This window comes from Mustelus asterias, chromosome 3, assembly GCF_964213995.1.
Source record: "Mustelus asterias chromosome 3, sMusAst1.hap1.1, whole genome shotgun sequence".
NCBI classification, from domain to species: Eukaryota; Metazoa; Chordata; class Chondrichthyes; order Carcharhiniformes; family Triakidae; genus Mustelus; species Mustelus asterias.
Window position 1 is genome coordinate 76380819 of NC_135803.1, and position 14942 is coordinate 76395760.

The following is a 14942-nucleotide window of genomic DNA, read 5'->3' on the forward strand; positions in this document are numbered from 1 at the left end:
AAATGGACCGAATATTGCATGGGACCCCAAGTGGACCCAGTATAAATTTACAGAATGAGTTCAATCGATGTTGACTTGTGCCAGGAGGTGAACCTTGGGGATGTGGGGAGGAACATGGGATGGAAGGGGTGGAGGGGAGGTGAGAGCTACATGGCAAACTGCATTCCTGAGGGAAAATGGGATAAGACAAAATATAAAGAGATGATGACAACTTTTCCGGAATGGATGGAGGAGGAAAACGTCAGAATTTCCCCTCTGCATTGCTGCTGAAACACTGGAACATAAACTGTCAGCTACTTTTACAGCCAATTTCTACAGAGACCAGCTGTTCAGCCCAAGTAGTCTATGCTGGTCTTTGTGCTCCATACTAGCCTCCCCCCCCCCCCCCCCCCCCCCCCGCCCCGCCCCCCAACCACATACTTCATCTAACCCAATCAAATATCAAAGAACAAAGAAAACTGCAGCACAGGAACAGGCCCTTCGGCCCTTCAAGCCTGCACCGATCATGCTGTCCGATTGAACTAAAGCCCCCTATCCTTCCAGGACCATATCCCTCTATTCCCATCCTATTCACGTATTTGTCAAGACGCCCCTTAAAAGTCACTACCGTATCTGCTTCCACTACCTCCCCGGCAACGAGTTCCAGGCACCCACTACTCTCTGTGTAAAACATCTGCCTCGTACATCTCCTCTAAACCTTGCCCCTCGCACCTTAAACCTGTGCCACCCTGGGAAAAAGCTTCTGACTATCCACTCTGTCCATGCCTCTCATAATCTTGTAGACTTCTATCAAGTCGCCACTCAACCTCCATCGTTCCAGTGCGAACAAACCAAGTTTCTTCAACCTCTGCTCATAGCTAATGCCTTCCATACCAGGCAACATCCTGGTAAATCTTTTCTGTACCCTCTCCAAAGCCTCCACATCCTCTGGTAGTGTGGCGACCAGAATTGAACACTATATTCCAAGTGTGGCCTCACTTAGATTCTGTAAAGCTGCAACATGACTTGCCAATTTTTAAACTCAATGTCCCGGCCGATGAAGGCAAGCATGCTTTTGCCTTCCATTCCTTTCTCCCTCATGTACTTACCTAGCCTCCCCTTCAATGTTGAATCTATGTTCGTCACCTCAACTACTTTGTGAGATAATGTGTTCCACATTCTGCGAGTCTATTCTATGAGTAAAGAAGATTCCCCAGGATTTCTTACTGGGTTTGTTAGTGATCATCCTGTATTAATGACCCCTAATTTTCCAACCCAATTCTTTTCCCATACCTAGTGATGCAGTAAGGCAGATTTTCTATAGCAAGTAATTCCAGGAACAGGTTGCTAGTTTGTCACCGGGGGTTTATAGCTTGAGGGCCACCACTCCGCATCATGCGTTGCTCTCCTGTTCTTACCACCAGCCATTGGCATGTTGGAAAGATTTATAGATTGACACTCAACCTGTTTGACTGCGTTATGAAGTCACCTTCCTTGGCCATCAAGTCCTGGGTCGGACTTGAACCCAGGGCTTCTGGCTCAGGGGCAGGGATGCTAGTCACTGCGCCACAAGACCTCAATCTCCAGGTCTGGACATCCCACAAGTAGAAACATTTTCTCTGCACCTACTTTACCTAAGCCCTTCATAATTTAAAGATCCTCTATCAAGTCAGTGCTCAGCCTTCCCTTTTCTAGAGAAAATGATTCATTTTAACTGTAAAAGAAATGAAGGAATTGCTTCTGAAGTCCAATGATTGTAGTCAAACATAGCAGCCATTTTTTTAAAGATGGCTCTTGGGTGGTGCTTGGACATTGGTGTTGCTGCAGGCAATAAATTGGGAGCCAAAGTAAAGGAGTGGGTGTTACCAAGCCCGGCATGCCAGGGAAACCTCCGTTCTTTTGATATTGCCAGGTGAGGCCAGGATCAGAGGCATGCTGAACATTCCAAATGAATATGCACTTCCAGCACTCAGTGCCCAGTCTCACACACGAAAAATGATGGCAACAGCCATGAAACAGGGCCTCAGCAAGTAGCAGTGACTTCAGAAATTAGTAACAGTTTTAACAACACCAGGTTAAAGTCCAACAGGTTTATTTGGTAGCAAATACCATTAGCTTTCGGAGCGCTGCTCCTTCACCAGATGGAGTGGAAATATGCTCCCATACCTAGTCCCAAACAGGGCACAGAGACACAAAATCAAGTTTCTGTGCCCTGTTTGAGAGCAGATTTCCACTCCATCTGACGAAGGAGCAGCGTTCCGAAAGCTAATGGTATTTGCTACCAAATAAACCTGTTGGACTTTAACCTGGTGTTGTTAAAACTATTACTGTGTTCACCCCAGTCCAACGCCGGCATCTCCACATTCAGAAATTAGGGCAGGGGAAGGGTGGGTGTAAAGAAAGGGAGGAAAAATGCCAAATGCCCAGTGTTCCCTTTAGAGGAGGCACTTTAACGTCAAATTAGCAGGTTAAGCTGGTTTATAAATCACATCTCAAAACAATGAAGAAACAGATGGAACAGTACAAGTTCAAACGTGAATGTTACATGCAGGTGTTTTTACACAAAGCTCTCTGTGGTTCTTCAGTCTAAAAGAATCTCATTCATATTTCCCAGGAATCAAGGGAACAAGTTAATCTTACTTACAAATTGCAGTTTAAGGATGTCAAGGGTCATTGTACTTGGGATCAACAACAACTTGTATTGAGCTTTTGTGTAGTTCAAAACACACCCCAGGCTGCTTCACAGAATATTATCAAACAGATGTTGGTACCAAGCTACAGAAGGAGATATTAGGACAAGTGACCAAAAACCTGGTCAAGGAGGCAGGTTTCAAGAAGCATCTTAAATGAAGAGAGAAACAGAGGCAGAGAGGTTTAGTCATGGTATCCACAACCTAAAGGCCTAGGCCTAGGGGAATTTCACAGTAACTTCATTTCAGAGTTAATGTAAGCCTTACTTGTGACTAATAATAAATAAACTTCAGGCAGATGAAGAGACACCATGAGTGTTGAAGCAAAGGAATAAAAACAGAAAGTACTGGAAATGCTAGGCAGGTCAGGCAGCATCTTGTGGAGATAGAAACAGCGTCAAGGTTTCAGGTCTGTTCCTGTTTTTCTCTCCAAAGAGAATACTGACAGTATTTCCTGCAAAAGTTGTATTTGGCTTTTGTCATTGGGTCATAACCCTGGAACTCTTTTCCTAAGTGCACCTACACCAGGTGGGCTCCAAGCAGTTCAAGAAGATGGCATTCTCAAGGGAAATTATGGTTAGGCAACAAATTTTGTCCTTGCCAGTGATGCTCATAGTCAGTAAAAGTATCAAAACATAACTTGTGTAACGTGAAGTGAAGGAATACCAGGATGCACAAGAGGGCAGAATTGCAGGAGTACAGTTAACCTTTTGTGCGTCCACTTTGTCCATTTAAAAGTGGCAATGTATAACCAGCACCCAACCCCTCTCTCTGCTATCTGTACCCAGGCCTCTCAACATGCAACAGGTAGGATATGGAGTAGTGGTCAGGGTGGGATCTTCAGCAGAGCATGGATACCTTGCATTCTCCAATGGTCCTGTGTACAGTCTGGGCCTCCTGAGTAGGACTGCTAACTGGCATGTGTTCATTCTAAATGCATCAACCAAGACTAACACATAGCAGTATAACTTGTAACAATAACATAACAACAACATCTTGCAGTTATACAGTAAAATATCCCAAGATGCTTCCCAGGAATGTTACACCAAACCATGTAAGGGAGCAATAGCACAAGTAACAAAAAGCTTGGTCAAAGAAATCGGCCTCAGAGAGTGCCTAAGAGGAAGAGAGAGAAGTATTTTCAAATGTGCATCGTTACTGCTCTGAAAAGTGCTTTGTGACATTTATGCCACATAAAACTCAATATAAATGTAATTATTAATTGGAGAAGGGGAAGGGAGATTAGGCATTCCACTTTTATATTTTTTAATATTTTGGCTTATATACCAATGAGAAAACCAGTTATTTACAGTCTGACATAACCTGCTGACCAAGTTATAACACTGCTTTATTAGATCAGGTTAACTATGGACAGGCAATAAAGTCTCCACAACTGTGAAGTGCTAGTTCCAACTAAACCTCCCAAATCCAATCCCAGCCATTGATCCCAAATCCAATCTCAGTCATTGATCCCAAATCCAATCCCAGCCATTGTCTCCAAAACCCAATCCCAACCTTGACTTCCAATTTGATGCCAAACATAGATTAACACAGGCCTCTGTCCGCCAGCAGTATTCAAATTTCGTCAAATGCTTGCCATCCTATGGCATAACACAAATCTCATGCCAACTCACTGCCACTTAGCAGTCAATGCTGGGTGATTTCACTTTGATCATTAATGTCACACAAAACTAGTCCGAGACTGGGCAGCATGGTGGCATAGTAGTTAGTACTGCTGCCTCACAGCACCAGGGACCTCAATTCCCAGCTTGGGTTACTGTCTGTATGGAGTTTGCACATGCTCCCCGTGTCTGCATGGGCTTCCGGTTTCGTCCCACAGTTCAAAGATGTGCGGGTTAGGTGGATTAGCCATGTCAAATTGCCCTTTAGTGTCAGGGGACTACCAAGGGTAAAACCATGGGGTTATGGAGATAGAGCCTGGGTGGGATTGTGGTCGGTGCAGACTTGATGGGCCAAATGGCCTCCCTCTGCCCTGTAGGAGACTATGATTCTATGATTGCCCAATCCAATTTCTCATAATAGTCTTCCAGCTAGTAGAATGGGGAGCATTTTTCACCTCAATTGCTGTTGTGAAAGGACAGAGCTTGAACTCATTGTGCCATCCACTGCTTCCAAGTCCAGAGTGTACTCTCTGCCCTGACTACCCTTACCTTTGATGAGATGTGAGCTTTGTTATCTCGCATGGTCTGTATTGCTTCGATAATCTTCAAGGAAATTGTATCAACCAGTGATTCCATGTTTGACGGCCCATTAAACCTGTCAGCCACCTGAATCATTGAGTCTGAAACATCAACAATAGTTAAAATCAGTGCTCAGATATCTCCCATAGATCACGGTATAGCTAGTACACTGCCTAGGCCCCACACACTTGAATTTCCACCCCCAAACTCCCTGCATCTCAATTGTCCTTGGACACTAGCCCTAAAACCCAGTTGTTTAACGAGACTTTTCATCACATTCCCTACTGTCTCCTTTGACTTGGCGGTGACCTTTGCTTGATTTCATACCTGTGAAATAACTTGAGAGCTTTTTCTACACTACGTAGATGTTATATATGTTTTTTTTAACCTCCCACCATCAATTTTCTCTCCTGGTTTCTAGGAGGAGCTGTGTTGAGTGTACCTCTACTGATGTTAATCTAGCTCCCTCACACTGTCACTCAGTAACCCTTCTCCCCCAGCACCCTTTTATTACTGACTGTGTCTTTACTGATGTTAATCCAGCTCCCTCACTCTGTCACTCAGTAACCCCTCTCCCCAGTACCCTGTGTTACTGACTGTGTCTCTACTGATGTTAATCCAGCTCCCTCACACAATCACTCAGTAACCCCTTTCCAGGTAATAACTTCAGCACCCTTGATTTAAAGGGGGGGGGGGGGGTAATTCCAAGGGCTTTCTCCCAATTATTCAATGCAAGTGTGGTGAGAGATTTGGAGAAACTCGGATAGGCTGTGGCAACAGGACTTTCCACCAAAGGTATGGTGAGCAATCAAGGAAATTCTCATCTTATATGATCTAATGGAGAGATGAAGAAAAGAATGAGGGAAAATTCTTTCAATGGCCATCAGGAATCTACGCAAGTTCTTAATGTTGAGGCTCAGTGTCCACGACTGTTCCCCACCCTCCCCACAGCTCCCTCCGGTCAGCATGAACCTTACCGACTAGGTTCCTCCATTCGGTGTCTAGGTCAGCTTGATTAGCCAGACAACCCTTCAGGACGTTGAGGCAGTAGTTGTTGCAGGGTTTCACACTTGCCATGCTCCGACAGTGAGGACAATACATCAACCTCATCATGGCTCGAACACACTCTGGACTAGGAGGCACCTGGACAGGTAGGGGAGGAATGGGGGGAAAAACTTAATACAACTATGAATACTTCAGAAATAGTCAACTGTAAAAAAATTCCCTCCACCCAGATTTGTCCATTGGAGCCCAAAATTTGCAGTATGCTTCTTCCTCACTGAATGTTTGTGCTCCACAAGATGAGGGATGCTCGAGAATGGAACAGCTAAGTCCAGGTTCCATGCTCTGGCAGACACAGGATAAATCTAACCTCTGTTCTATCTCAAACCCTAACAGAAAAAAGTATGGCTACAGTAGTCTTGTGGCCAACTTGTAATCACAGGTTCAGAGTTCAAATCCTACCTTGGCAGACTGTGAAACGGAATTTTACAACAAACACGCTCATTAATATTTCAGAAAATAACCAATGCAAAACCCAACTGGTTCATTGCTGTCTTTCAGGGAAGGAACCCTGCCAGCCTCCAGCCCCAATGCCAGCAGGGCAATGAGGGATGTTGCCCACATCCAAAGAACATTTTCTTTGATGAGAATGAGCCCAACTTTTCCATTTCGGGCCAATGTCATCATTCAGCGTCCCTGGATCAGATGTCTGTCCCAACCTCATACTTCAGCCCAAACACAGAATATTAACTCCCTACTGCGCCAGCATGTCATGTCCTCTTCCTGCAGTGCCCAGATTGAGTATAATGGTCAATATCAAGCTAATTTAAAGGTAGTTCTGTGCTGTGACATGATGCTGACTATTAACTGGGGTATACAAGGGAAATAGCAGAGGAGTTGGATCCAAACGCAGGGTGTGTGCGAAATGACAGTGTGTTAGCATCTCATCCAGAAAATAAGGTTCGCTAAGTCAAGAGCCTGCTGCAAATAAAAAGGCATCTCTTCCAGAAAAACAAATCAAATACTTAGATACAACCCAGCATTTCCTAGCGATAAAGGACTGGAGCTCATGAAGCTCGGCTGCACTATCTTAAACCGAGATGTTTTTAATAGAAGTTCAAAATGATAAAAGGAGCAGAGAAGATAAGCACAGATAAATGATTTCCATTGGTAGCAAAGAAAAGACTATGGCGTCATCTCGAGATATGCATCAGACGTGCAAAGCGATTATAAGAGGCCTTTTACACACAGCCATATTGGAAAGTGGAATGTTACACTTGAGTGGGTGTTCGATGCTAACTCAATTCCAGCCTTCAGAAAGATCCTGGAGAATTACTGACTCAATTATAACAGGGAATGCGGAGAAAAAGCAGGAAAGATGGATTTTAGAAAAACAGCCAGGGAGGTATGGGCAAGGAGAGTTGGATGAACTCTTCTTGCGCTAAACTATCTATGTCTCTATTAATTATCTTTTAATGCTAATTAAAGATACTCTCAATATCTTGTACAGTAACCACCTGACATTGCCCTCTCCAACACCATGCTTTTGTTCCATATGTTAACTACTTATTTTGTCTAATGTCCTGGAAAGGTTTATACTTGGAATGTGTCTGATATGTGGGATCTACCCCTGCCTCACAATCGATGACAAATCTCGAATAAAAAGGACCTGGTCCCTGAAGCAACAGCCGCCCTCACTGCCCGATGAAGGAATTCCTCGACTGTTTGTGCCTAGAGTCATAGAGGTTGACAGCATGGAAACAGGCCCTTCAGCCCAACTTGTCTATGCCGCCCCTTTTTTTTAAACCCTTAAATTAGTCCCAGTTGCCCGCATTTGGTCCATATCCCTCTATACCCATTTTACCCACGTAACTGTCTAAATGCTTTTTTAAAGACAAAATTGTACCCGCCTCTACTACTACTTCTGGCAGCTTGTTCCAGACACTCACCACCCTCTGTGTGAAAAAAATGCCCCTCTAGACCCTTTTGTATCTCTCCCTTCTCACCTTAAACCAATGCCCTCTAGTTTTAGACTCCCCTACCTTTGGGAAAAGATATTGACTATCTAGCTGATCTAGGCCTCTCATTATTTTATAGATCTCTATAAGATCACCCCTCAGCCTTCCACGCTCCAGAAAAAAAAGTCCCTGTCTATTTAGCCTCTCCTTATAACTCTAACCATCAAGTCCCGGTAGCATCCTAGTAAATCTCTTCTGCACTCTTTCTAGTTTAATAATATTCTTTCTATAATAGGGTGACCAGAACTATACACAGTATTCCAAGTGTGTCTTGTACAACTTCAACAAGAAGTCCCAACTCCTGAATTCAATGTTCTGACCAATGAAACCAAGCATGCTGAATGCCTTCTTCACCACTTTGTCCACCTGTGACTCCACTTTCAAGGAGCTATGAACCTGTACCCATAGATCTCTTTGTTCTGTAACTCTCCCCAATGGCCTACCATTAACTGAGTAAGTCCTGCTTCGTTCAATCTTCCAAAATGCATCACCTCGCATTTATCTAAATTAAACTCTGCCATTTGTCAGCCCACTGGCCCAATTGATCAAGATCCCATTGCAATCCAAGATAACCTTTTTCACTGTCCACTATGCCACCAATCTTGGTGTCATTTGCAAAACTTACTAACCATGCCTCCTATATTCTCATCCAAATCATTAATATAAATAACAAATAACAGTGGACCCAGCACTGATCCCTGAGGCACACCGCTGATCACAGGTCTCCAGTTTGAAAAACAACCCTCTACAATCACCTTCTGGCTTCTGTCATCAAGCCAATTTCGTATCCATTTAGCTACCTCACCCTGGATCCCGTGGTCATCTATTTTTTTCTCCTTTCCCTCAATGTTGCTGAGGGTCTGAAGGTCACGGTAATGAAAAGGTGGGAGAGACTTGTGCCGAAATCCTCTGATCTCATCGGCAGCTGGGATTCTCCAGTGCTGCTACAGCGAATGGAGTCTTGGCTGAGCACCAAATTCTCCATTCTCGCTGGCAGTGGGGCGGGAACAGGTGAGATCGGAGAATCCCGCCCTTAAACTCTCATCACATTTAACAAAAAACACGTGGAACCTACAGGGCTACAGACCAAGGGGTGCAAAGTAGGGTTCGGCCCGACATCACTGTTGGCTGGCACAGACATGATGGGCATTTATTCTGTGTCTTTTTTAAAAAAATGTTTCTAAGGTCCACAACCACCAAGGGGCAATAAACACAACCTTGCCAGCTTTGGCCGCAGCCCCAGCTCCTCCAAACCCATCTCTTTATCTGAGATTGCAATTATCCCTCTGAAATTGCTCCCTCTCTAGCTCAACTCTTGACTTTCTGCTTCCTACTTATGATGACATCTTGAGGTGCTTCACAAGTTAAAGGCAGCATGCAATCAAAGCTTATTGCCATTGAAGCTAAGAAGAGCTCACTGTTCCAGAGGCTAGAGCACATAATTTGGGTTGACAATTCAGTGCTGAGCAGGTACTGCATCGTTGGCAATGCCACCTTCCACAAACTGAGTCCTCACCTGCTCTCTCAGGCGAGTGCAAAAGATCCCATGGCACTATTACAAAGTAAGAAGTCTCACAACACTAGGTTAAAGTCCAACAGGTTTATTTGGCAGCACTAGCTTTCGGAGTCTCAGGCTCCTTCATCAGGTGAGTGAGGAGTTGTGTTCACAAACAGGGCATATACAGACACAAACTCAATTTACAAGATAATGGTTGGAATGCGAGTCTTTACAGATAACCAAGTCTTAAAAGTACAGACAATGTGAATGGAGATAGGGCCAAGCACAGGTTAAAGAGGTGCGTATTGTCTCCAGACAGGAGACCCAATGTCCTGTCTGGAGACAATACACATCTCTTTAACCTGTGCTTGGCCCTCTCTCCACTCACATTGTCTGTACCTTTAAGACTTGGTTATCTGTAAAGACTCGCATTCCAACTATTATCTTGTAAATTGAGTTTGTGTCTGTATATGCCCTATTTGTGAACACAGCTCTTCACTCACCTGATGAAGGAGCCTGAGACTCTGAAAGCTAGTTCTGCCAAATAAATCTGTAGGACTTTAACCTGGTGTTGTGAGACTTCTTACTGTGCTTACCCCAGTCCAATGCCGGCATCTCCACACCATGACTATTACAAAGAACAGGGAAACTCTCCCCAGTGTCTTGGCCACTACATATCCCTCAAACAACATTGGCAACATTGATTATCTGGTCATTTATTTCAATGCCGTTTATGGGATTTGGCTGTGTGAAATCAGCTGCCACATTTCCCACATTACAATCGTTGACTACACTTTAAAAGTCCTTAATTGGTTGTAAAGTGCTTTGGGATTTCCTGAGGTCACGAAAGGTGCTATGGAAATGCAAGGCTTTCCTTTTATTATACGCATTTCACATCCACAGGACGTCCAAATGAGGTTCTTGTAAAGTGTAGTCACAGTTGTAATGCAAGCAGCAAGATGCCACGCACTGCCAGATGATAATGGCCAGTTAATCTGTTTCGTTGGTCTCGGTTGAGAAAAGAATCCTGCTCAGCACACAGAGAGCTCCTCGATCTGTGAATTGTGTCATAGGACCCTCGATGTCTTTCCAAACAGATGGACAGGGCCTCAGTTTCAAGACTCTGTTCAAAAGAGGAAACCTCTGACAGTGCAGTGCTCCCACTATACTTCCCACTTCATTGACACAAAAGATCATGTTATGTAGTTGGACTTGAACATGCACACCTCTGTGTTAAAGGTGAGAGTACAACCTACTGATCCAAGCTAGCACCTTCAAAGGAACAAGACAGCTTCAGAATAGCTGTAATAAATATTCCCATACTTCCGCTTCATCGCTCTCCAGATATTAGCGGGAAGTGAAATAAAGCAAACCACAGATGTGCTCCAATAAAACCAGCTAATTTGAGGAGACGGCTGCTTTCCATTTGTTATGATGTAATCTGACAGCTCTGTCTTCTCAATAACAAGAGCTCCTTTGTTAGGTGGACGTGCAATAGTTTTATCTCGATTTCCAGGCATTTTCTCAACAGGAGGTGGGAGGATCATTTCAGTACAGATTGCTTCAGGGGGAAGTCTGGTGCTGTAACACCTTATAATTAAAATCCTCCTTTACATACCTTCAACACACAGGTGCATAACCTTGAGTGCCAAAAGGGTCTTATCATTCTGTACTGCTGAGCTGATGAACAAAAGGTGAGCCAGTGAGGGAACATCTTGGAAGCACTTGATCCCAAATGCCAACACAGAACTTTTTCTCACTTCGACCAAAAGACTAATGGCATGAAAGTAAAGTAAAAGGAAAATAAAGTTTATTTATTAGTCACAAGTCTGGACCTTTACTAGAACACAGAAAAGCTGCTTAGGATCCCATTCTATTGTATCGAAGTGGAGGGTCAAACCAAGGAGAGCATCCACTGACAGTTAACTTGAAGGCAAAACCCTTCAAATAAGTGAGGGAGAGATAAAGGGTTAAAACAAACCTCTCACAGCATCATGAAACAAGGGGCAAGGATGAGAGAAAGGGACTATGTGGGAAAGAGGGCCATGTGGGAAAGCAGTACTCCCAATACAGGATTCAATGGCTCATCCCATTTACTGCCAAGAACTTCAAATTGGCAAACAGCTCACAGCTCAGACAGGGTGTTTAGCATTATGCCAACATTTGGTATAATACTTTGAAACTACCACTACCACCAACCGCTCTCTGCCTTTTTACAATTCAAGACCCACAGCTGATCACAATACTCTTTCTAATATCCTCTCCTCTTTTCAACACTCTTGACTCTTGCTAGGTATGGTTCCAGGGGTGACAGAAGATTTCCAAAACCATAACTAAATGACTAATCCTTGATTCTGGTCAGTGAGCATTGCTGAGCTACACTGCTGCTGACAGCCTGATCTCATATGCTCTCTCCAGTGGGGGTGGAAGGATGTGGGGTGGGGGGGGTGAGGGGGGAAGGAGGTGTTGATGTGTTTGCACAATTCCAAAGAGGAGAGGAACCCCGCTTGATTTATTTGCATACCTACGCATAACTGAATTACTCCACACAGCTGCGATAAGCAAAGAACATTTAGGTCAGTGCAGACACAGAACTGGCTGGTCCCTATCACTGAAATCAAAACAGAAAATGCTGCAAACACTCAGTTGGTCTGGCAGCATTTGTGGAGAGAAAAACAGAGTTAACATTTCAAGATTTGTATGACTCTTCTTTAGAGAATGCTATATCAGGGACTACTTTCTGAGTCAGATAACATGCTATCTTCAATATATTGGCAACCACTGCCAAGTAAGTTATGTGCCATGTTAAAACCACAAAAGCACATAGAACATTAGACAGGAACAGGCCCTTTGGCGCATGATGTTGTGCCAAACATGACGCCAAATTAAACTGATCTCTTCAGCCTGCCCTTGGTCCATATTTCTCTATTCCTTGTATATTCATGTGCTTATCTAAAAGATATAATGGAATGATGTTTTTGAACAGATGCTTGAAGTATGCTGCATAAGCGTGTTTTTGATTAGGTACACAAGGTTTGTTCTCAAACTGGAGTATGGGATATGTTCTTAAACTGTTCCATAGGGTGCATTCTTGAACTGGGCATAGGATAAGTTCTCAAACTGGCTAACAGGGTGCACTCATGCATTGGTGTTGTGATATGTTCTTGACTTGCCACACGGGATGAATTTTAGAACCTAACACACTAAGTTCCTCTGCACTGTTACTGAAACACAGCGATTAAACTAGCATCGTACTTTCTTTGAAACAGCACACTGAGGAATTGAATGCAACTGTTATCAAATATCTATGGCAACAACAGCTATTGGAAAATCGACCATCATCACAACACTCGCAGGCTATTTCTCTGTTTCACGGAGAGGCTTTAATTTAAGATTGACTCTATGATCCCCGGTGTGTACCAATAGCTTCTCCTCTAATCTCCTGGTCACCAGTTATCACTCCCACTCAAGTTTTTATTTGCCATTTTTGTGTCTTTTCTATCCATATTCGTGTTGCCCAATTGAAGGGTTACTGCAAGGTGACACCCATGGGGGCTTTAGGGCTGAAAGCATATCCGAAGAATAGTGTGCTTGTATGATCTTGCTTCGAATCACTACAGCATAAATGGCCATTCAGCCTGTCTTGACTATGCTAGATGCTCAATTCCAATGGTCTCTGTTATTCACATTCCCAGCTTTATCTCAGCATCTTTTTACATTCTTTGTCAAATAATTATACAACTGCCTTTCAGATTAGTATTCTTTTATTATTTTTCCCTGGGATGTGGGTGTCGCTGGCAAGTCCAGCATTTGTTGCCCATCCCTAATTGCCCTTGAACCGAGTGGCTTGCTAGGCCATTTCAGAGGGCAGCTAAGAGTCACCCACATTGCGGTGGATCTGGAGTCATATGTTGGTCAGACCAGATAAGGACGGCAAATTTCCTTCCTTAACGGACATTGTTGGGTTTTTATGAGAATCAATGACTGCGTCATGGTCAACATTACTGAGGTCAATGGACTTTTGGCGGGGTTGCCAAATTCCCCGCAGCGGGTCTTGCCAAGATGGAACCAAACAATCCTGGCTCCTGACTCTGCCTCTAATGGACCCAAATTTGTCTCAGCCAAACATTTCCTTTTTACATACCTATAGAAGCTTCCCCCTGATTCCCACTGACGTTAACTTTGCGAGGGCACACGTGGTCAAATGCAGCCTCGATATTTAGAGGCAGTCACTCTCAACTGGCCTCGGGAATTCAGCTCTTTTGTCTATGCTTGTGCAAAGGCTGCAATGAGATCTGAAGCAGAGAGTTCCTGGTGGAACCTAAACTGAGCATCAGCGAGCGGGTTCTTTCTGAGTAAGTGCAGCTTGGTGGCGTTGTCAATGACACCTTCCATCACTCTGGTGATGATTGGGAACAGCCTGCTGGGACAGCAATTTGCTGGACTGGATTTGCCCTGCATTTTGTAGACAAGATCTACCCCGGCAATTTTTCACATTGTCAGGTAGATGTCAGTGTTGTAGCTGGGACACTGGTATTCATTGTGTGTTCAAATGAACATGAACAAAGACATTCAAACATTTGTCGGAGTTACACTACTGTAAAAAACACATTTGATTTGTTTGCCTCACATCACCAGTAATGCATAATTGTTATGTTTCATAGTTTGTTGAAATACACTTTAAATGAAAGTGTTGAATCACTATGAGGCGCAGTCTTCAGATTGATACATTAGGGTACATTTTGAGGCCTCCTGCCCCACCCCTGCTCATTCCCCGAACACAACGAGCTCAAACTGGAACATCAGGGTGAAACTCCCTAGTTGTGGTATAACAATGGTCTGAGCTGACTGTGTGATAGTGTTTCAGTTAGGTGCCTTTGAAGTTTTAAATGGCATTTTACAGCACTGGCAGGCAATTTGGTCGAATCATCTTATTCCTGTATCTAAACCGCGCTGCCCTTTCACCCCAGATACCTGGGCTCGAATCCAAGCCAGGCACGAGTTAAACATCTCCTCACTCTGTTTACCACAAAGCTACAATTACAGCTGACAGCATCAAGCCAGTTTTCAATGGGCGGTACAAAGCACCCTAGGTCCAACATGAGGAAGCAATATTACCAACGGAGACCACAGGATCGACAAATATCATACTGCTGCAGGAGCGGATGCTTCTCAGACTCCCGATTATGAGATACTTGGTTAGCCACAGTAGAGGAAGATTTACTTTGTATCCAAGTGTTACCTAATCTGTGAATGTTTGGTGGGACATCTACGCTATATCAAATCCCATTGTACAGGACTTAGGAATATATTAATCCTTTCCAGAAATGAGCAGAGATCCTGATGTTTTTTCTCCCATCCTCTGAAGGGGATTATGCTGTAACTTCTGAAAACTGACTATGCCCACTGATCTGCCCGCGGGGATCTAACCTGGCATCACAAGAGGCAGACGCCAGCTGAGCCCCAATCATGTACCTGCGAAACGAGATGCCAGCTTCGCTGCTGCCAGATCTGTAACACCCACAGTAAGAGCAGTGTGCTTGGTGTCAGTGTT

General features: G+C 44.0%; 1 protein-coding gene across 1 annotated transcript in view; it reads right to left on the reverse strand.

Annotated features, from left to right (window-relative positions):
* The window catches only part of LOC144491434 (glypican-1-like), a 220672-nt gene that overhangs the window by 21367 nt on the left and 184363 nt on the right, over positions 1–14942 (reverse strand). Inside the window, exons 4-5 of the mRNA XM_078209249.1 lie at positions 5848–6013; positions 4841–4971 (exon numbers count right to left, since the gene is read on the reverse strand). Coding sequence (XP_078065375.1) covers positions 4841–4971; positions 5848–6013 — 297 coding nt within the window. The remainder of the gene's footprint in view (positions 1–4840; positions 4972–5847; positions 6014–14942) is intronic.